The 24,535-nt window shown below is 34.2% G+C and overlaps 1 protein-coding gene across 13 annotated transcripts in view; it reads right to left on the bottom strand.

Annotated features, from left to right (window-relative positions):
- Positions 1–11,371: 11,371 nt before the first annotated feature.
- The window catches only part of LOC148601816 (uncharacterized), a 36,842-nt gene continuing 23,678 nt past the window's right edge, over positions 11,372–24,535 (bottom strand). For 8 of the 13 annotated variants that reach the window (XM_088556881.1, XM_088556884.1, XM_088556882.1 and 5 more), the window contains 5 exons: positions 24,043–24,183; positions 23,143–23,376; positions 19,544–19,653; positions 14,586–14,736; positions 11,372–12,586 (listed from right to left, as the gene is read on the bottom strand). In XM_088556881.1, coding sequence (XP_088413007.1) covers positions 12,137–12,586; positions 14,586–14,736; positions 19,544–19,653; positions 23,143–23,376; positions 24,043–24,183 — 1,086 coding nt within the window. In that variant the 3' untranslated portion in view covers positions 11,372–12,136. Of the gene's footprint in view, positions 12,587–13,276; positions 13,385–14,585; positions 14,737–15,606; positions 15,798–18,993; positions 19,134–19,543; positions 19,654–23,142; positions 23,377–24,042; positions 24,184–24,535 lie in introns of those variants that run through there. The other 5 variants (XM_088556888.1, XR_015917385.1, XR_015917387.1 and 2 more) reach the window with 5 other exon arrangements.

Genomic DNA, 24,535 nt, shown 5'->3' with positions numbered 1-24,535 from the left:
AAACATATTTCAATTCCTGTAAACCAACTAGAAGAGCAACCGTTTGATATTAATGGGGGGAGTGGGTTAGGGTCAAATATGAAATAAAAAGACAGGACAATGATGTTTCCAGTGTTTAAAAGAGTAAACCTATAAGAATAAAAGTCAGGTCAGAAATTATATTGACAAGAAAATCATGAGATACAAAAATAAGCACTCCATAGCAATCAAATGGTTGCCCATAACATATTGTCGCGACGGAAAATAAGTGATCCGAAAAATTAGGTTTACAGAACTTACTCACGATATATGGTGCATAACGTTATTCGATTATTCATAAAAATAATGAAAACATTTACAATATGGTGTGTGTCTGCGCGTGTACTTGATTTTAACCTAAAGGAAATATTACCTCAATTCAGAGACGAATTTTCTTGTTGAAACGCAAATATGAAGAAAAAAATTTAGAACAAAATTTCGATGTAAATGTACTCCAGAATGAAAGACCGACACGAAATTAAATAAAGATGCTGTTGGTGTTTCTGATGATTTCAAGTCCCAACATTTTTTTAAAGCGACTGAAATTGATCGAAAATTTTATTGGTGTTCATCTCTCGCTCTGTCATTCACTTTCCGTTTCACTTTCAACTAAGGAAAAAATCTAGCTTCATGGCAGTTAATAGATATCTGTTTTTTTTTTATTGAAGCTGACTCGAATTCTTATCAGGTACATGTATACAGAGTAAGAATCAACTAATTTATTGTACTTTTCGAGCTAGAGAAAGTGACAATGAAATTTTACTTTATATTTTCGTTAATCAGAAGGCTACGTTTTTTGCCTTGCTTTAAGGAAGTTTCACTTACGACATGGGTCTAGGGCCGCATAGAATGTTGTAAATGATGTATTCTAGGAATTTCCTGTCAATTTAACTGATTTTTATAATGGCCTTTAAAATTTCTAGGTTTCAGCAAAAAGTGACATAATGGATTTGTACCTATTCCGACCCGTCATGAATTTATATGTACCTGGCATCCTCTATTGTTACATCAGTTTGACTACGCTCGTATAAAAGAACACATTCCTAATTTGTAATATCCTCTCTAAAGGTCCCAAGTACCGTGAACCACGCTCCATAAATTGTAATTATAACTTTAAAGTTCTTATGGATGCCGCCGAGGACTATGCAAGAAAGTGGATAAAAGGAGAACAAGAAGATATTGATTCTCTGTCAGAGTGGTTAAAGGCCATGAGGTCTTTAATTTTGAAAAGAATGAAAGTTTTAAGAAGGTCAATGAGTGCCAAGGCTACATCAGTTTTCAAAGACTCCGATGTAGCAAAAACATTGTCTACTATACATGACAAATAAGTTGTCGTACCAGCAGACAAAGCCCAAAACAACATTGTTTTTGTCTGCAAAACGTTTTATATCCAATGTTTATTATCAGAGGTAGACGTAGAAAATAATAGCAGTGATAAGACCTATACTGCTACCACTCTCTCCAAAGAAGAGATTGTGGAAAACCATAAATCTGTGCTATCCTCATTTGGTCTCTCTACCAAGGACGATGATTGTGATTTACCGGCTATGTACTGGATTCCTAAACTTCACAAGAATCCATACAAACAACGTTTCATAGCTGGATCTGCAAAATGTACCACCAAACCTCTACCAAAACTTTTAACTTCTATACTCACAACTGTCAAAGAGGGTCTGCAGTCCTACCACAACACTTGTTACTCTCGTAGTGGTATTAATTCAATGTGGATCCTGAAAAATGAGACAGATCTTTTGGAGACAATCAGTTCAAGACTATTATCTAAATATAATAGCATTAAAACCTATGATTTTTCAACACTGTATACTTCTATTCCCCATACTCAGTTAAAATTCCGACTTAAAAACATTATACATCGTTGTTTTTTCCAAAAAAGATGGTACACCTATATACAAATATATAGTTCTTGGTAGCGATTCCTCATACTTTGTAAGAAATAATTCAAAATCATCTTCCAAATATACAGAGGAAGATGTTTACAAAATGCTGGAATTTTTAATCGACAACATATTTGTCCAGTGTGGTGGACGTGTTTTTCAACACACGGCCGGCATTCCAATGGGAACAAATTGCGCTCCTTTAATTGCTGACCTATTCCTTCACTCTTATGAGGCTGACTTTTATAGCTGATCTGATCAGAAAGAAAGAATACCGTTTGGCTAGATCCTTTAATCTCAGTTTCCGCTCTATAGATGAACCAAACTTTACGACAAACGTAATGACTTTTCATTCAGAATTGTCAACTTTCCTTTCATCTGTGGCAACATCCCTTCGGCTCCTGCGTATGGAGTGTTCTTCCATTTATATGTGTCACATCTGTTTTCTGGTTGGCTCTTTTTTTTCCTCCAGCAGATGTGTCACGTGGTCCTTTTGGTCTTTTTGGGACATCTTTTTCTTTTGACAGTTCATTCTTTGGTTTGCGTTGTGCACGTTCTGTTGTCCATTGCACGTGTATGGCATCACGTGTGGTGACCTCTTCTATATAAATCCCTCGACAGGGAACTATCTTGTAAATCTTTATTGCTCCGGGTGCCCCCATCTCCTTTGCGAGTCGACAAAGAAGTTACCATATATCCTTTTTCATCTCTATTTATAGCTGATCTGATCAGAAAGAAAGAATATCGTTTGGCTAGATCCTTTAATCTCAGTTTCCGCTCTATAGATGACGTATTATCTTTAAACAATCCTAATTTCGGGGATTTGATACATCGCATCTACCCAAAAGAACTTGAGATAAAGGATACTACAGACATTGTGAAGTCAGCCTCATATCTTGACCTACACTTAGAAATCGATGGTAAAGGAAAACTATTGACCAAACTTTACGACAAACGTGATGAATTTTCATTCAGAATTGTCAACTTTCCTTTCATCTGTGGCAACATCTCTTCGGCTCCTGCGTATGGAGTGTTCATATCACAACTCATACGTTATGCCAGACCTTGCCGAAACTACGCAGACTTTTTGTATCGCGCTAGAACTCTAACAAATAGGCTTCTGGAACAGGGTTATGTTGCTACAAAATTGAAGTCATCAGTACAGATGTTTTATGGTCGTCATCATGAACTCGTGGATCGTTATGGTGTATCCATCAGCACCATGAAAACTGATTTATTCAACGGGTCATAGTTTTCCTTTCTTCGTTTGTGTACCCCGGACTTGACTTTTTATGATCAACTCGGCGGGTGTTTCTAGAAAAGCAGAGGACGCTAACCCTACCGGTGCACCTGGTCCATGCTCCCAGTTTTTAGTGGAGTCCGAGTTTCTCATTTACTTTTGTTACTTTGTATGTATGATTTTAGTTACTTTATGTTCTTTGTTGTGTATGTCTGTTTTCCATGTCTGGTCTTTGTCCCTGGAATACATTCTTTTGATTACCGCTATAACCTTGGTGCCCTTGATTACTCTTATATATACATAAATATTATAAATATTTTCACGAGTGCCGAAGAACGCAGTGGTTAATCGAGTGCGCGGAAATAACTCCATGCACGAGTTTAATCGTGATTACTTTCTTCGACACGAGTGAAAATATTTACGATATTCAACCTCGCCAATTAATCATCAGTAGTATACTACGAGTTCTAGGCTTAACATAACTCTGGTGGAATAGGGAGAATTAGCCTAATGCGCATGGGCCTGACGTCACATCACGTGTCCGTGAACTGGCAGTGACCGGAAGGTGGAGAGGTACCGTAAGTGAATCTTAGGTATGACCTGAAGATGACCTTGTGTGACCGGGAGTGGACTTACATTGGGGACTCGTGATCAATAAAGCGAACATTGGGACCCTCTGATCTAGGTAGGGGGGGCTTAAAGGTTAGGAGGGAGGAAACGACCTCTATAGGTATTCTCATTAAGTGTTCTAATTAGTGTCCTTAAACAGTATACTTTTAAAAGGGAAGTACAAAAAAGGGGGTGTTATGACTAGAGTTACCTTTCTTTGTTTATATTTTTTTATTTCTACATTTTCATTAACGTTAATTGTTTTTTTTTAATTATTTTTGTAAATCATTTGTTTGTAATTTCATTGTTATTGTGTAATAATGCCAAATCGAATGGGCACTTTGAAAATATTTAAATTTTTTATTTGATATTCTTCGTGTTCTATGGATTGTGTAATTTGAATAGATGTCTCACGGATCAGAGAGATGTCCTTCTATCGGATTTTTGAATGTAAAGTGGCTTTGTTTTATCATTGTTTTAATTATTTTTGTGTGGTTAAATTAATTGTTTGTAATTTAATTTTCTTTTTGCGATATTCAATTGATTGTGTAATTCATTTGAATAAATGTCTCACGGATTAGATAGCTGTTTCAAACTTTCCATTTTACTGTTGATTTCAATAGACCATGTATTGATTTTTAACCGCGTTTATTATGCTTTATGAATACATTACAGTTGTAAGGAGATAATAACATGTTGTGCAATGTTTACCACTAGGAAATATTTTTGTTATCATTGTTTCAATTTTAATTTTGTTTTGTTTTGTTTTTTGTTTGTTTTTGTTTTTTGTTTTTTTGTTTTTTTGTTTTTTTTTTTGTTTTTGTTTTTTGTTTGTTTTTTGTGTGTTTGTTTGTTTGTTTTTGTTTGTTTCATCATGTTTCATATTTTTGTATTCGATTTGAATAACTAATGTTTCGATTTTATCCTATCTAACGTCTAATGAATATCCTGACCATTGTTAGGTTTAAAATTACTGTTTACATTTCGAAGTTGATAGCTTTTGAATGGTGTATTGCCTTTCATTTCAGATTTTTATAGTCGACTTTTCATCACCTATTACAGACACACTCAACCTTTTTATTTTAAATGGGGCTGTAGTGGGTACAAAATTCATTTTTTTCATATTTTCAATGCTTACATGTCGCATGTACTTGACCTGATGTTATGGGGTTCTATTGGGTAAACCATCGATTTGTGGATTTTTTTCTCTTCATATTTTCATTCGAAGTTTGTTTCCTACGCCGTTTTTTGTTTAAGGTTGAGAGTTGTGTACTCTTTTAATGTTTTTCTTTCGTTATTGTATGGAGATTAAACTTTTTACTGTTATAGTATGTTTTCAAGTTATTTACTCTCAAACTTTGACCCGTGTTATGAAGCTCTGATATTAATATGTTTGTTATGCTGTCGCTAACGGTTTTGATAGTTGTTCTTTAACAATTATTTTTCTTTTATATTTTATTTACAATTCATATTCAGTGTTCAATTCGTCGGAGTGTCGTCTGTTTTTCCGGGTCCTTCTCCATGGTCTGTTCAATAAAGTGTTCTTCTTCCCCTTTAAATAACATTTCATGATCCGATGTCCTTAAGCTTCCGCTTTAGTATAAGTCCTCTTGTCGTCCGAGTATCCTTGACGTCAAGGCTGTTTTTTTTTACTCTATTAAACTGACCTTCCTTTTGTTCCTCGATAACATGACTTCTTATGGTGTTCGTTGTATAGTCCACACAGCTCCTCATTTTGTTGATGAACTATTACCTCACTATATAAGGTTATGGCATCGTAAATCAATATTATTTCTCTTGTTGAACTTTTGTTACTTTCTTGATTTTTTTAAGGTCGTTGTTTTTTATACAAGGAATCACGACATTCCGCTCTTGTTTCCACTAGTATTTGATATTCTGACGTTGTACGTTTTACGTTCTTAATACAGCTACGCGATCTTTGTTTCGAAATCCTCTCTGTTCTTCTATTTATATGTGTCACATCTGTTTTCTGGTTGGCTCTTTTCTTTCCTCCAGAGATCTGTCACGAGGTCTTGGGACATCTTTTCTTTTAACAGTTCATTCTTTGGTTTGCGTTGTGCACATTCTGTTGTCCATTGCACGTGTATCGTGTATGGCATCACAATTGGTGACCTCTTCTACATGAATCTCTGGACATTAGTATAAGCTTTAGTATAAGCCCTCTTGTCGTCCGAGTATCCTTGACGTCAAGGCTGTTTTTTTTTTTTACTCTATTAAACTGACCTTCCTTTTGTTCCTCGATAACATGACTTCTTGTGGTGTTCGTTGTATATTCCACACAGCTCCTCATTTTGTTGATGAACTATTACCTCACTATATAAGGTTATGGCATCGTAAATCAATATTATTTCTCGTGTTGAACTTTTGTCACTTTCTTGATTTTTTTAAGGTCGTTGTTTTTTATACAAGGAATCACGACATTCCGCTCTTGTTTCCACTAGTATTTGATATTCTGACGTTGTACGTTTTACGTTCTTAATACAGCTACGCGATCTTTGTTTCGAAATCCTCTCTGTTCTTCTATTTATATGTGTCACATCTGTTTTCTGGTTGGCTCTTTTCTTTCCTCCAGAGATCTGTCACGAGGTCTTGGGACATCTTTTCTTTTAACAGTTCATTCTTTGGTTTGCGTTGTGCACATTCTGTTGTCCATTGCACGTGTATCGTGTATGGCATCACATTTGGTGACCTCTTCTACATGAATCTCTGGACAGGGAACTATCTTGTAAATCTTTATTGCTCCGTTGCGTCCATCTCCTTTGCGAGTCGACAAAGAAGTTACCATAAATCCTTTTTCATCTCTATTTATACTTTTTCTTCATCCAAGAACACATCTTGAATTTCCCATGGGATATTGTTGCTTCTCAATCTCAAGTTGTTGGGAGTGCCCTGTTTCATGTCGATCAATAAACCGTGGGGTTTGGCGGTGGTATACTCGTACAATTTCATAAAGTAGTTTGTCTTTTTGGGAAACATTTGTTGGGCCATGGCCATGACCTGTGATACATCTCTGGGATTTTAAAAAAAGAACCAGGCAATGAGCATTCAGACTGATGGTTCTGTGATACTTGTTTGTTAAGTCGAAGTCAAAGGGACCATGCAAAAATGTTCGAGTTATCCGAGGTTCGAGTAATCCGAGGTCGAGGTAAAACCGGAAATATTAGCAGTTTGTTCAATGGTTGTTTCTGTATTTACATCATTTGTTGTGCTTGTACATATACATGTACTTCACGTAACACGGTATTTCGTAATGTCTTGCGTTTCATATCGGAATTTTTGTTTGTATATTGTATATCATGTTTGAAATACTGAACGGCACCGAGTCTTTTAATTAAATTTCCTTTTTATTTTCTCTACATAAAAAACGTCGTAGTTCATTACAAGCTGCTTTGTTGGATTCATAATCAGGAGTGTCGTCAAACCATGCGCTCTAAATTATAACAATAAAATATTAAATTCTCTAGCGAAACGAATGCAGTCGTTGAAATACGCTTACTATTGTCTGTTTGATGTTTGATTAAATAGTCAGATACCATTACAATTCAGCTGTATTTTGTTTTAAATTATCAAATATCAAAATATCATATATCACTGTTAGTGTAAATTCCGACGTGTTATTGATAAAATTAGTTATTTTAACAACACGCTCAATTCAAAATTAATTAAATAAACAAATCAAATCATAAAGCGTGTCAATAAAATTAATGTTAAAAGCAACGCTAATCGTTGTTTAATTACACTGCGATAAGGTTTGTAATAAAGCAATCAGTTTTCCGACTAATTAGTTGACTTCGAAACATCAGGGTTAATTAACCTCGAAGTCCTATCGAGGGGATTGATTGGTTACTTCGAGTTATCCGAGGTTTCGATTCATCCGAGTTTGAGTCATCCGAGGTAAAATTGTACTGGAGTAATGGGAGTTTTGCTTGGACTTTATAATTAGTTTCAGTTATCCGATATTTCGACTAATCCGAGTTCGACACATCGAGCTTCGACTGTACTTATTTTTGTTGAACAGATTCTGAACCAGCAACATGACACTTATAGCTTTATGGTGAGAATATTTCGTGAAGAGATGCGAGATAGATTCAGTAACCGAAATCATCATGTCGCCTAGAACAAGCAAGTGTCTCTCTCTGGGGTCCAAGGCGTCAAGGTCGGGGAGTCCTTGTACAAAGTCGACATCCTCCATGGTTCCATAAATGGTCTGGTACACATCGTAGCATCGGGTCTAGACATCATCATGTGTTTCACGTCTTGTACGAATCGGCGTACAAACACCGTTTTTCCACTTGCGGTGGGTCTTGCTATGACACTGGTAAAGGGATGGGCCCACGTCATGATATGGTCGTCCAAGTATCCTTTGTGTACGTCGAAAGCAAGGGGATCGTCTGTCGGGTGTAAGAAAAGGATGAAACTAATTGTGAATTATGACATTCTTTATAATCTTTAGCTTGAATGATTTACCAATTTGTTTCAACTCATATATAACCCTGCCACATGGCCATTTCAGTTAGTGTCATAATGAAGTACACTTGTACATTGTTGTACATGTATAAATATTTTTACATTTGTGGCTGTAAATATATTTTGTCTAGACTCTGATCCATGTAAAGATGAAATATACTTTTTAGAACCATTGGAACTGTTTTAAAGGCTTTTAAATATTATTCCATATTATAGTTGATTCCTGTAGATGTAGATTAAAGGTTCAAAGAAGAATATTTGTTGCTCCTCGGAAACATGAGGACATTCTTGTTTGGTGTCTTATTTCCAGGTGTATAAGGCGTACCAAGATGTGTTTGCATAAGACTCTGTGATACTGGAACTGGTTGACTAGCATTTGACATTGTTTTTGATAGCTTGCATTTCCAGTAGTGTCACTTGGAATAGATTAAATACTTTTTTGCTGCAGTTCATTTAAGCGAGAGTAAGTGTTTATGCTACACACATACCTGTGGCCACTGATTTGCATGATTTGGGAGTTTTCAATTCCTTTATCTTGCAGTATTTGTACTAAGTGATTACAAACACTATGATTAATTCTCAGAAAAGTAAGTACGTGCTCATAAACACAGTGTTCAATACATTTTGAAATAATACTCAGTAGCAAAATAGGCTGATAATTCTTGCGCATTTCAGCTCTTAAAAATCACGATAGCTCTTTTCCATATAGTTGGAACAAGAGACTTCGAGAGAGAGAGATGTTGAAAAGTCTACATAAGGGAAGTCTAGGGCTAATAAGGTCAAGGCCGGATGCCTTTCCCGTATTAATGTTTTTCAACACATCTTCGATCTTGGATTCACTGATTACACATTCGCTAATATCAGCTTCACCTATGGTAGAGATATCTAGTTCCGTATGAAAGACGAAAAACTTATTACACTCGCTCGCTTTGGCAGTCTCATAGATGATTAGATTGCCGTTTATTAGCAGTGGAGGTATACCAACTTTGCGTTATTTCATACCTGAAATTTGGTTACATATCTGCCACCAAGTTTTCGTATATGGGTGGTTATGTTTTGGGTTATGTACTAGCTTTGCATAGTAGCTCTGTTGAGCATTCGACGTACTTGTAAAGAAACAAAGTTTCTTACGCGTCTAAATTTGGTCTAATCATCTTCAATATTGGTACGTCAGGCTTTGGAGTGCATAGGCCTCTTTTTACGGATTAGGTAGGTCCACACTCCGAATAGTTACCAATTTTTTTCGCCAGGCGAATCTTAGATGACGTCGGAAAAATAGACAGAATTCGGTCAATATCATCTGATAAGAATACTTGATGCCAGTCGGTATTTGATAATAATTGACGATATTTATCATAATCGCCTCTGTCGTATAGCCATATTGTACACTGGAATGAACTTTTGGTTGGTTTTGAAAATTTAATATCTCAGTAACAGAACAATGATATCTAACCTGATCTAATAAAGGAGGTCCCACCACAGTACAAGGCACACTGTCAATACAATCAGTGACAATTAAATCTATGACAGACGATGAATTCTCAGTAAAATGAGTTTGATAATTTATCAATTGCTCCCACCTATACGTAGCACAGATATAATTTGTTCTAGAGTTAAGATCACATAGTTTATCATTAAAATCACCATTTAATATAACATTGTCACAAGAAGCACCATTTATGGCAGACTCTACAGAACTTTCTATTCTACTCCATTCCTCATTATTACTTTGAGGTGGGATATAAAACGTCTCCTATAAAACCCTTTCTATCACGTATCTTTAGTTATGTCCATTTTTGCTCTTCGTCAGGTAGTTATATGTCGGATCGCCAAGTTGCATTGACGTTGTTCCTGACATTTACTATGTCCCCACCCCTCTACGATCTTCCTCCAAATCCCTACGAATCTGTAGAGTCATCCGCATAAGATAGTTTAAATAATGTATCAATAAACGACAATATATCAATCTCACTATGTTCGGCTAATATAAGAACTATTTTAATAGGTAATAAGCTATGTTCATTTATATGTAAAAACGAAACCGACTTTGACAATAAATCATAAATATTTGAAAATTCTGAGGCTTCACAATCAGAAATTGAACCTCTGTCCCCTGATACATTATCATTAACGTTTACAAAAGGGCCTGTATGGAATTCCAATCCAGATACATGGAGTAACATCTCAATTATCAACAATAATAAAGTTGTCCTAAAATAGGGTAACAATGAATCTTCGAAAAATAGGACTTGTTTCTCATTTTGCAAAGATTTATTAAAAATAATACATTCCGATTTTACAATTAACAGTTACAAACAAATATATGGTAAAGAGTTAATCTCATATATGCCGAACAGATATATACAGATTACATCAAGCAATGTCAAAGGCCGATGTCTCTTGTGTTTAATTGAAAAATTGAAAAGACCCACTATCAAACGGTATTGTTCAATTCCGATACCCATAACTAAGATATACCTAGATAGTATCTGCGCACACTATGAGAGCAGGAAAAACACACGATCACAAAATATGATACGTTACATTCAAATATATAGTGACTATAAGGTGCAAGTTCAATATCAGATATGAAAATTGATATACAGTGCATTTCATGAGAACAAGGTAAGTATGTATATACATGAATGAAAAAAGATAAATAAGTGAAAGAAATGAATAATGAAAAGAAATTAATAAACACAAAGGAATACAAAAAATGCCGCTGATGCATATGAATGCATTTTCGAAAGTTTAAAGGGAAACTTGAAGGTCTCTTTAATTATAATAGTCATAAACTTTTCCTACTGCTTTAAATAAGATCATGATTAACTAGTTCGCATTGCACTAGCAATTATTCTTACCAATATCGCATGCATGTGCATTCGTAAATTGATCGTATTTAATCTCAAGGAATCGTGAACTCGTATTGAACTCGCAATTCAACCATAAAAGTGGTTTAATTAGCAAAAGTTCGTGGAAGTTTTACTGATCTGCTACATGGAGATTCGGAAGGATTTGTAAGAAAGATTCGTGTATATGAGGGGGGTATAATGGTAATCTTACGTCCTAAAATAATTATTTGATTCAAAAGCTACATGTGCGTTATATAAAATTATAGCAATACCTCTTTTCATTTATTTATAAACATGATTTAAAAATCATCACCCATGATTGCCGCAAACCAGGTTATAACGTGTTCAAAAATTAGAAACACTCCTAAAATGTGTAAGAAATTAAAAAAAAAGACTGTAATCGTACATTTCTGTTCAATTGATTGAAGTAGGAATCATTAGAAAACATTTGTACTAGCAGTTCGGAAGCAAGGCGCGCCGTTTTTGCTTCTGCACGTATGTTTTATTTTCCTCTGGATCAAAGGACGGAACTCCGTTTTACCAAGATGTCGCCATTATTGCATGTTGATTGGATGCAGATAAAAACTAAATAGTGGTGCTTGTATCCGTGAAAAGACATGGCCGCTATTCTTCATCGATTATACAAGTAGTTCCCTTACCATTACCATGTTTTGGGTTTTTTATGATAATTATTTCTGTTTGAACAAAATATTGATCTCTTTAAAATGCCTTTTTGTCAATATTTGTTGTGTCATACTGACTATATACTTTTCTAAACTCTTCCATTTTCTGCTCAATGATATCAACCTGACGATTAAGGCGCACAATACGCTCACGTTTCCCATCAATTGAATCATATTCACCCCCAAGCCTATCGCAAATAGTCTTGATTTGTTCTGGTACCATTACATCAAAAATGTTGTGAATTATTTTTTCGATTTCTGACCCAATTGAAGTTTCAATGATATTTTTTGCTGATAACTTTGCAATAACTTTATCATATGTATTGCTTGCCATTGTTGCATTGTCATTGATTAAATTAATAAAAAAAATGTACCACAAAGAGCAATAATAGGACCGATGACGGAACCCAAAACTGCTGAAATAACTACTGAAAGTTGACTTGCCAAGACGGCTCCAAACATCCAAGTAGGTACACTAATTGACGGGATGCCAGATGTTCTTGTACTAACCAGGCCACCAGCTATGACATTTAGTTGTGATCCGATAGCTTGTGTTACATCTTTTATTTCTTTTTCTGCTTCTTCAAGTATTTCCTTTGCTTCTTTATTGGTGGCCCATGTGGTTATTCCCTCTTCTATTTTACTAACAACTTCAGTTAAAACGTTTAAATGTGAATCCTTCTTCAACCTTGGGATATTCAAGATCTCCGCCTTGCCACCAGGAGAGTGAAGATACTTTTCCAACGCCCTTGATAATTTGTCTACTGTTCCATTTTTGCACCTATCAAGTACCTTCTGCCTCTAGAATAACAGGAAAGTGCATATTTTCAAATAATGAAATTATAAATCAATATGTAATCAATGTTGAGAATATTTTCTTCAACACCTTAATGCTGACCAGTACAAAGCGTCACTATATTTTAATTTTGACTTTATAATCGTTATAAGTGAGCAAAGTTCGCTCTTAAATGCATCGAAATTTGTTCAAAAGTTCACCATTTGGACTACTTGAGAAAGTTTCGTCATATTAAAACGCTATATCTCTATCCTTTGAAGCTTTATATTTGAGCAAACACACCGCCTATGCAAAACGATTCAAAGTTTAAATGACGGACGTTTTTTAAAGCCTATTTCCAGTTGTAAACTGGAAGTCTGGTAATATTTTCATTCTACAATTCTCTCAAATATAACCCCTGGTCACCAGTGACGTCTTTTTTGATTTGCTAAGCTGGTATGCCGTTATTGCATTTATGTCGTACTTTTCAAACCAAAACAAAATATACGTTTAAACATTTCTTTCAATGTTTTATATTGTCTTCCGATACATATGTCTTCAAAATGGGGACATAGAAGTAAAGTTAGTATAGATAATTTCAATTGCTTGTTTTGATTAATTGCAATTATTTGAATGTTGTGTTTATCCATCGCTTGTGGCCTGAGTCTAAATGTTAGCGGTCCTTTGATCGTCTAAACTATTGACTGGTCACCCAAATAACTTACGGATGATGAGGGTGGTCCTGTATTGTGAGGCGACATGTACAAACTATTAAGTATAATTTTGCCGGCTCCCACAGATTGTAAATGATTAGTAGTCTACATCTAAAAGAGAAGTTACTGTATACTTTGCGGGCTTTCAAGGCAAATGCATTTCTCTTATTATAGATACACGTATGTAGCTACCTTTTAAAAGTTAAATAATTAAAGTTCTTAGTTTTTTTTTAAATTACTTGTAGGACTGAACACATGATTTCGCTGTGTTAATCAGAATTTGTCCATAAGACGGTCTTACCAAGGACTGTCCTAGGATTATTTTGTTTAAAGTTATTTCTTTTTAAAAAGATCCTAGGACAATTAGAACTTAGTCTTAATCCAGCCAGGGGCACTACTTCCTTCTATTCGCAAACTGTTCTATTTTCTAAAGCTTAGCGATGACCATAGCGATACGTATATAATTGTAAAAGTTCAAATTCCACTCTTTTAACGCGAACACATGTGACAATATTGTAACATATACAAAACATGGAAAACCTCATGTTATCATTAAGAAGTCGTTTAAATGAATGTTTACACCATTAATACTTGATTATGACCTTCAATAATCAATAACTAATACAATACAAAAAAACTTTCAACACTTTAGATTAGAAGCTGCCATGGATACGCTATATACTTTTCTCTGTGTGTGGAAATTGTTCCTATGATTTTGTGTATAATCAAAAAGGTCAAGAAAATGATTTTGATTATTTCGCACCTAATAAAAAGAAAATTGATAAAAATTGTTGTCGCTTTATTATTGTGTCGTTACATTACTTTTGTATCTAGACGTTGAAGAATTGTCATCGTTCACATACCTTGGACTTTATTACTAATACGTTGTTGTCGGGGGCTGCCAGAGCTTACTCAAAGGTTATTTTACACTTTTTACACTTTTGAAGGCCTTTTGGTGATCTCTGAAAGTATTTACTATTTCGTACTGATGTCATGCGCTGGGGCATTTGTTACGTTTCACCATACCAGTTCTTCTTCTATTATGTTTGTACGTATCAGAAAAAAATACCAAAGTTACCTTCTCTAACGCCAAATCACTCTTTTTTACATTGATCTCGATAACATTGAGAAATGATAGAACCAAAAATAGTAAAATTTGGCATACTCAATTGAAGGGAATTCAACCAGTTCTGTTCAGCTTAGTTCAACCACTACTGCACATCATCGGGAAAAATAATGATAGAAACTTATACAGGTTACATGTACTTTCTTTGTGTCAACATTATGTATACTCCTTGGTATGTTTGTGTACCTCGATATTGTCTTTCTCCAACATTTCAATTGCCTTGTTTAAGTCCGCTCTCATTTGGTTATTCTCCTCTTTCCACATTTCTCTAAGTTTCATAAACTCCAGCACTGCAAGAATTTCAACTGCGGCCTTTCCAAAAAAATCTTTTATAAATCTAAAATGAATGATACCATTTTAAAGTTGAATTGAATTTGTTTATTTTAATACAAAACTGTCCCTTGAAATCAAAATATAAAGGATTGATGGATACAAACAGCTGTAGATTATAGTTTAACTCAACATTCATAATTTCTTGCATCTTTTTGTTAACTTTAGAATGAATTCAGATAAGATATTCATTATTTGCCACATCACCCAGCAAAGGGAAAAAAATACAATTTTTTTTGTTTTTTGAGATATATAATATTTGTGAATAAAACGTAATTTGCATAACATGCGGGGATATGTCTAGCAAGTCTCGTTATGGATTTCATGTTGATCCGGTCGTTTTCAATTTTCTTTTGTCTCTGAAAAATCCTACTGTTGAACATGTTTAAAATCGAAGACTGATTTGTATTTAGTTCGCTACTTTCAGGATCAGTGATTTAATGCATAATTTTTTGAATATTCTTTTGTGTGTGTGTGTGTGTGTGTAACTTTTCCGAACTTATTATAGCGTATATATCATCGTATTTATACATATCGTTGATATGATTTTAATGCTTAACATTCTGTGCATCGGATTCAGCGTTACGGTTAGTCTCGGGAACTTACATGATCATGTAACGAGACCTATAAGCCCTATAAATAATAAAATGTGTTTGATCCAGTTACATACAATGATTTTCGAAGAAAAACATATTTTAGAGTTTGTAATACAGCTAATTGTCTAGGCTTTTATACCAAATAATGGTTTTGACGACAATTAAACATATTCAATCAGATTGGATCAAGTTTTAATATCAATAAATTACAACTTGAAGTGGTAATTTAAAGACCACCCATTAATTTTCATTTTATATACTCTCAAGAAGAAAATACACACCTTCCCAAATGCACTCTTAACCATGAAAACGCATTCAATTATTCTGTACATCTGTATGCATTTTATCATACTGAGAAACCAAATTCATACTTAGCAAAGGAACACTTCCTGGGGTGTCCATTTATGCGAGTTCAACATATCAAACTATCAAACTTCTGTCACATCTTTTTCCATCTTAGCTGACAACACATCTGTGTAAGTTTCATGGAATTTTAAAAACAACTACATCTAGTAAATACATATATACGTACATCTTGTCTTAATGTACATTCGCATCTTACAAGTCCACAAGATGGTGAGTTTATATAATCAAAACCTATAACATCTTTGTAAACGCAAAAACATGACATTAATAAATCAATTTAAATAACTATATTTAAACTAAGCAAACAATCAGTACACAATATTTACATAAACACAATATTCAATAATTAAAACATAAAACATAATTTGGCAATCCGGGGGCTACTCGTAGAAAAACTTATTTTAGAAAATAGTATCTGGGGGAGCCATGAAGGATGTAAAAAATGAAAATACTTGTGAACTCAAAAATGGAAAAAAATTAAAGTACATTGTATCTGGGGAGCCCGGCAGATACTGTATAAATTTTGTCTTATCTTAGTACCCGGGGGGGGCAGCAGGCACGCCTACATCCTACATGTAGTAATAATTTACAAATCACTGTCAAAATAGATGAAGTTACCAGATTGCTTTCTTTAAAGCTAAATTAGAACCTTGAATTCTTTTGGTACCGCTTAATATACATTCTAACCTATCATTATACTTGAGTGGATTTTTTCTACCTTTTCTTAAGTAAGATTTATCCAGATAGATAAATCGTAATAGTGGCTAATTTGAGATCTAGGGCTTGATAACAATATATAAAAAAAGTTAATTAATAACTCTTCGTCTATAGTAGGGGGTCTCCTGGTTGGTTAGCCGTACCATACAAGGTGACAAATTGGCAGAAAGTTAAAAACCACTCTTTTTAATAAGCTGCTGCTGTATTAGCACTAATAGAATCGTCCCATAACCATTTCTTCACATCAAATCTTTCCACTGCATACAAGGTGATTGAAATTGATGTGCCCATGGTGCTAGCTGTCGAAACTTTGCAGTCTTTGTTTAAAATCGCAACTGTAGACATATTGTCACAATGAAACACAGCTCTATGCCTAGCCCAAGTACATTGTACTACCCCAGAAAGCTATAGCCATAGCTATGAGATATCACTCAAATAAGGCCATAGAAGCTTCTTTGTTATGCGAAATCTGCGAAGGAAACCTCCCTTGAAACCACATGGTACCATAAATGCCCCCAAAGGCGCAGTCTGTAGCATCTTTGAATAAATGCAAATCAGTTGCTGGAGTAATATTCTAATTTAGAAAGAAAGAAACGCCATTCCATCCAGACAGGAATTTCAGCCACATTTGTATATGCAATCTACATTCTTTGGTAAGATAAACGTGGTGATGCAGTTTTAACAGTTGTGAAAAGCTTAATTAGATACGAAATAAATGAAAGTCCAGGATAAATTACTCTGCATGCTAAATTGAGATGACCCCATAAACTGAGTAATTGTCTCTTTGTACATGATTTTAAAGTCAGAAATTACTCTATGATTTCACAAATCTTTTCGATTTTTTTCCGTAGGTAACCGAGCTTCCAAGCTTTCTTACATATAGCACATACATGTGAATTGTTACATCTTGGTCGAATACTTCTTTTCTTTGCAAATTGTATAAACCACCATTAGTAATCCTTAGTCTCCCATAAGCATCGGTATGCCTATTGTCATTCAGAACTTTCTCTATAAATTGGCTGTGAAATCCGAGAAACATTAGAATTCCTAACGTAACATTGTTAGGGCAAAAGGCCACTGAATGGTTTAACTCTGACAATATAAACAAGTGATTGGCTTCATATTGGCAAATATATTGCAGAATAATGTTTTTTTCCTGACAGACCAATCTACTGGCAACCCTTGATATTTGAGGTGGGCTGTAGCACTGGCACTAAAAAGCTTGTGGTACTCATAAAAGCCATCACCAACATACCGGTTTGCCATTTCTATAATGTCTCTTTCATAAAGATGAAGTTCAGGACGTCTATGTGGAAAAACCTCACACATTAATGCTCTTGTATATCCCGGAAGCATTAACAAATTCTAGTATTGACAATTGTTTATTTAGCCTGGGGTATAGACGTTCATTGTCTCTCTTCAGAGTAACTAAAATGTAGTATGAGCAATGTTGCCAAATGAACATCCTTACCTTCCAATACACTTTTGCGTAACAGAGGTGATTCTGTGTCCAAAAAAGGAAAAGATTCCTTTGCAAAGCCGAACTTTGTTTTGAAGAATTGATTACGATTTGTGTATTGTGTGTTGGTAAGATTTGAATTGTCAGTACAGTTAAGATTTAAATATGCTCTGTGCTGTGTCTTCTTAAAGTTCTTCGGGAACCCCAGAGCTGTATAGTCATGTTTGTTCTTAGCTCTGTGTTCACCGCCTGGACTGGGCTTCCAGCAGCTGCTGACATGTGTCTGGTGCCTTTAAACGTTTGAATGTCATTCCTAACAGAGTTCATGTACTTCTTTAATGCATTGCGTTGGCTGACAATTCTCGAATTACACTGAGAATTTCATTGTTAATATTTTTATTCTTTTCATGCACTACCGGAAGTTCCGTTTCGGGCATGATTATCTCAGCTGTTCCATCTGACGTCCGCACATGTATAGTGTCAGCCGTTCCAATATATGCGGTCCTTTTCACAAAAAATCTTAAGTGCAAAACCAGTCGCAAGCTATAAAGTCACAATACAGTAAAGTATTGTGAGGTCACAACCCACGCCCGACTTTACTCTCACGATCTTTTGTGAAAAGGGCTGCTGGCCCTTCAGCTGTTACGGTTACCTTCCGTGTACGACCTTATGATTTATACAATGAAACCAAGTGGGACCGGCGCGCGTTCCGAGGAAAACTTATTCCAACTTTTGAAAGTTCAGTTTTAAGCTGACCAGCAGTCCAATTTTCTAATAATGATGAATTATACGGTAAAATTATGATGCACAATGCGACCCCTGTTGCTTGCCTTCAGAGGCATCGTTCGTGTGTTACAATTAAAATACTACGTGATTTACGTAACACATGCTATGAATAGATGCACAAAATGAAAGTAAAACGGCTATTAAAAGTCCAATAAATACGAAGTTTGGAAAGCTGCATTCCATCAAGTGAAATTTACTGAAATTCTTTTGGGGCCCAGCTGCCTCAGCCTAAAAAATTCTATGACATCATGCATAGGTCATGTGACTTGTGCATGTCTATCTAAATATAACTGTCAAGTTAGGGTAACCAGGAGGGGAGAACAAACGTATATAAACCTACATTAAAAATGTTCGTGGTAAAATAATTTTGGTTGACCTACTCAAGAGTGGTGCTTTTTGGACATGGGAGAAAGTCTATTGTTTAAGTAGTTTACAACATTCAAACAGTTTTCATTTTAGAGTTTAGAAATCCCATGTCACCTTCAAAAGAAAAAAAAGCATTTGGACGTATTATAAAGTGAACACATTAGATAGATACGATTTTTTGAGTAACGAACATTACTTACCAAGGAAGCTGCACTGATTAGGAAAGGATGATAAGTGATGTAGACCCAAAGCTAGGTGATGGATTTTGGAATTAGCTTAATTTCCGAGGTTTACGAAAAAATGGATTTTGAATTAATTGTTTTTATTGAAATTCAAAGATTTATAATGTTAATAGGTGATTATAACCCCTTAAAAATTGCATTATATAGTTAAAGTTGCTTTTCATGTCTCGAGTCCTTATTTTTAACTAATTTGTCACATTTTTTTACAGAAATATTTGTACTTGTTTACCCCTTGATAGGACCTAGTAAAAATAATTGTTGCTCCACATGCTAAAATCTTACTCAAAGTAAAACTGTACTCGTTTATTCTGGTTTCTGTTTATAGTTTCTGAGAGTTTGGATTCGAATATCTTATACTCGTTTGTATATGCGGTGTCCTGGCCCATGTGTACCTGCAATTAAGAATAATTTTCTTAAAACTAATTACTTCAAGTATACTTAAGACTTACACATAGAAAATGTTATGACTATTAAAATACTAAAATGAGGGTAATCAAGGGAACCAAAATTCTAGCGGAAATCAATAGAGTGTAATTCAGGGACAAAGACCATACACACAACATACACACACAGCAAAGATCATAAAATAATCAAAACAAAATATACAAAGTAACATTGTTTGCATGGATCAAGTGCATCGGTAAGGTAAGCGTCCATCGCTTTCCCAAAAAAACACGCCAAGTTCATCATAAAAAGTAACGAATGTACATGAAACGGATAATGTTGCTGAAATTTTATCAAAAAGTATCCAAGATTTCTTGCAACAGTAAACTTATGGCCTAAAATCAAAACACTGTCCTAACGTTGAAGGCAAAAATTTTAAGATATCCTTTATATTCATGGTTTCCTGTAGATAGTAATTTTATTTTTAAGAATAAGTACATGTATATTTTTGATAGATTTGTGTTGATGCCTAGAAGAATTTTGAATTCATACATGTAGATATAAAAAGCTATTACTTCATTAAGAATTGGCTATGATACAAATTTGGTCTATTGAAAAATAACATAAATTTTCCATGTGCATATTGTTTATTGCGCGAAGTACAATAGACAAAATTTTTTGCATAGCCATATTTTGTAAAGCATATTCTTATAAATTAATTTTAAAACATATTTGTATCTTTGAACATGAGAAAAGTAGCTCTGAATTTAACTGAATAGGGGCATGTCAATATTGTTTTTATCCATTGAGATATAACAAAATTATTTTAACCAATCAGATTACATATTTATCTCAAATTAATTTATTTTGAAATGTACAGAAACACATTTCCCCCTCAAAACTGAATTAATGAATAAGCAAACAGAATCACATATTATACCATTTTCTAAACTGAATTTTTCACTTAACCTTTTCAAGTGTTAGTGCATCATTCCATGAAATGTTTCAGTGTTTTCCTTTTAAATTAGAATAAATGGACTTCTCGTCTACCAGGTATTGTCGTGTTTTCTTTACGCCATCAATATCAACATGTTACTGACAAACGTTTTGGTTGGTATCTTAATCGAAGCGTACTTGCAATTGCATTAAAGTTTCATTACAAACGCATAAATATTGTAACAATGCTTTAATAATTTATGAACAAAGAAAAGCATCACACAGAGAAACAAACAATAAACAAAGAGTCAGGAACGTTAAAGTATCCTTAATATTTTTAAAAAGTAAACAGGCTACCGCGCCACCAAAAGTAAAATAAGTACTGAGAATGTTCTTAACTGTTTTAAATTTTGGAATTAAGAATTTTCTTTTACTTAAGTGATTTTGAAAGTTGTGTGGCGCTGCGGGCGTGTTTTTTAGTAATGAAACATAACTCAAACTCTTTACATGTAGCATTCAATGTGGTCTGGGGTTTGCATCTGTGAGCACACTTCATTTGAAAGAGTAATCAAGGGAACCAAGGTTATAGCGGTAATCAAAAGAATGTAATACAGGGACAAAGACCCGACATGGATAGCAGACATACACAACAAAGAACATAAAGTAACTAAAATCATACATAAAAAGTAGCAAAAGCAAAGGAGCAACTCGGACTCCACTAAAAACTGGGAGCATGAACCAGGTGCACCGGTAGGGTAAGCGTCCTCTGCTTTTCTAGAAACACCCGCCGAGTTGCTCATAAAAAGTTAAGTCCGGGGTACACAAACGAAGAAAGGAAAACTATGACACGTTGAATAAATCAGTTTTCATGATGCAGATGGATACATCATAACGATCCACGAGTTCATAATGACGACCATAAAACTTCTGTAGTGATGACTTCAATCTTGTAGCAACATAACCCTATTCCATAATCCTATTTGTTAGAGTTCTAGTGCAATACAAAAAGTCTGCGTAGTTTCGGCAATCTCTGGTATAACGTATGAGTTATGACATGAACACTCCATATGCAGGTGCTGAAGGGATGTTGCCACAGATGAATGAAAAGTCATCACATCTGTGGTAAGGTTTGATCAATAGTTTTCCTTTACCATCGATTTCTAAGTGTATGTCAAGATATGAGGCTAATTTCACAGTGTCTGTAGTAACTTTATCTCAAGTTCTTTTGGGTAGATGCGATGTATCAAATCCCCGAAATTAGGATTGTTTAAAGATAATACGTCATCTATATAGCGGAAACTGAGATTGAAGGATCTAGCCATACGATATTCTTTCTTTCTGATCAGATCAGCTATAAAGTCAGCCTCTTAAGAGTAAAGGAATAGGTAAGCAAGTAAAGGAGCACACAATTTGTTCTCATTGGAATGCCGACCGTGTGTTGAAAAACACGTCCACCACACTGGACAAATATGTTGTCGATTAAAAATTCCAACATTTTGTAAACATCTTCCTCTATATATTTGGAAGATGATTTTGAATTATTTCTTACAAAGTATGAGGAATCTCTACCAAGAACTATATATTTGTATCTAGGTGTACCGTCTTTTTTTGGTAAAACAACGATGTATAATGTTTTTAAGCCGAGATTTTAACTGAGTATGGGGAATAGAAGTATACAGTGTGGAAAATCATAGGTTTTTATGCTATTATATTCAGATAATAATCTTGAACTAAATGTTTCCAAACGATCTTTCGAATTTTTCAGGATCCACATTGAATTAATACCACTACGGGAGTAACAAGTGTTTTGGTAGGACTGCAGACCCTCTTTGACAGTTGTGAGTATAGAAGTTTTGAAAGAGGTTTAGTGGTACATTTTGCAGATCCAGCTATGAAACTTTGTTTGTACGGATTCTTACATAGATGGTAAATCACAATCATCGTCCTTGGTAGAGAGACAAAAAGAGGATAGCACAGATTTGTGGTTTTCAACAATCTCTTCCTTGAATAAAAGGTTTAGGCGTCAACAATATACAACACCATGTATTTCCCCTTTTTTGTTAATCAAATTTATATTTGACCGAAGACAGATTCACTTTCATATAGGAACGGCTTTTGTTTTGTTTTTGTTTTTGTTTGTTCATTTTTCTTTAAGATGGTGGGGGGTCTTTCGAGACTGTAAAAATAAAAATAGTGCTATGAAATAAAGAGGGAAAGAGATTTGGGATTCAAATGCCAAATGCAACTTCGAAAGATTTCGATACTATAAATGGACAGTAAATTTCAATTTTTTGATTAGTCGATATACATTTTATCACACACTGAAAATTAAATACAGACCAAGGCTATGTAAAATAGTCATTATGGGCAAGGTTTACACAAATTTCCGAGAATCAATAATGCCCTACAAAAACATTGATTTAACAAAAACTAATTTAAAAATACATTTTTCAATTTGAGACAATACAATTCGTCGACTAATATATTTTAACAGCCACATTCTAGTATGTGATGCATAATGTAATTCACATATCTTGCGTCATGATTAAAATAAAATGTACCTGTTTTAAACTTATCCGAAAAATGTTGGTCAGTGGTAAACCTTTCCAATTGTTTGTGATGTCCTTTTGTATTCTTTTCCACACTTCTTCAACTTCCATTTCCATATTAGCAGTGTCGAAAACAGCGTCTTCGACACAATCCCATTGATTTGTTAGGAAAAGCGCGTCGTCCATAGCATCAAAACATCGCATATTTTGTTTGTTATCCTTCACTATTTTAAAAATTTTTCCAATCTGAAAAATAATTTTAGGCTGATTTGATGAAATGAGAATACAAATATTAGGTAATAAAAACACATAAGTGTAGGTACATGAGCATGCTTTTATTTTTTTCTTATTTAACTTATAACTCATAACTGTTTGAGAACAATTATGTCGATGTAACTTGCAATAAAACAACTAAATATACTTTAATTACATTATTTGCTCACCCACCCAATCTAAAATAGAATGGAGTGAATTTATGTATCACTAAATTTAAAATAGAAAAAACTTTGTAAAAGATGTAAAAATCATAAGCAGGATTGTTGTTTATATATTTACAAGTCGAATAAATAACCCGGTTTAAAGTATAAGTAATATTATTTTTTAGAATTAAGATTTTTTTTTCAATTTTTCGAACTTTTGTTAGCATATATTATTATAATATAACAATTACTCAAAACAGTACTATTAAAATAAGAGGATATATATCATGTTTCCAAGGAAGATTTGGAAAATTCAAAATTTTAAATTACTATGCACAATAATTTATTCAAAACGCAGTGTAAAGTCAATAAGCTCATTTGAAAATAAACAACACCACAATGACTGTATTTTAAAAATCAAGTATCTTTTATATTTTGATGTTTACGGAAACATAACAATCGATGATAAGTATATTCTAATAATATATCTTACCCTGTCCTTTTGAAATCCTCCAGCATTTCGTGGATTTATGACAAAAACAAAAGCAACCGCGTTTGGAAGGAAATCAAGAAGCACATTTTCACATTTCTCATCATCTCCAAATCCAGGAGTGTCAACAATTATAGTTTTTCCCTAAAATGGAAATGTTTACTTTCATATGTGTATTTTTCAGTTTTTTGCAGTTTTGACATTAAGTCGAATTTTATTTAAATTTCAAATAATTCAATGAACAGCTAAGGGATCAATATTCACAAATTGTCTACCATAGATACGTTTAGCTACAAGGGAAGCATTTTATCCAAAAACCATTCCTATAAAAATATTCAGAGATTCATACTCCTACTCACCAATCGTTCAACACCCGCAACAATGAATTGAACTGTTCAATTTAAAATAAGTTGGATTCTTGAGGAAATGACCTTTGGCAATACGAAAATTTAAAAATGCCATAGTATTTTTTTAAGTTTCATTTGCACTCGCTTAC

The sequence above is a fragment of the Perna viridis genome, chromosome 12 (assembly GCF_037379345.1).
Source record: "Perna viridis isolate PV_CMFRI_1.1 ecotype Kerala chromosome 12, ASM3737934v1, whole genome shotgun sequence".
Lineage (NCBI taxonomy): Eukaryota > Metazoa > Mollusca > Bivalvia > Mytilida > Mytilidae > Perna > Perna viridis.
This window is presented reverse-complemented; position numbering and strand designations above follow the sequence as displayed.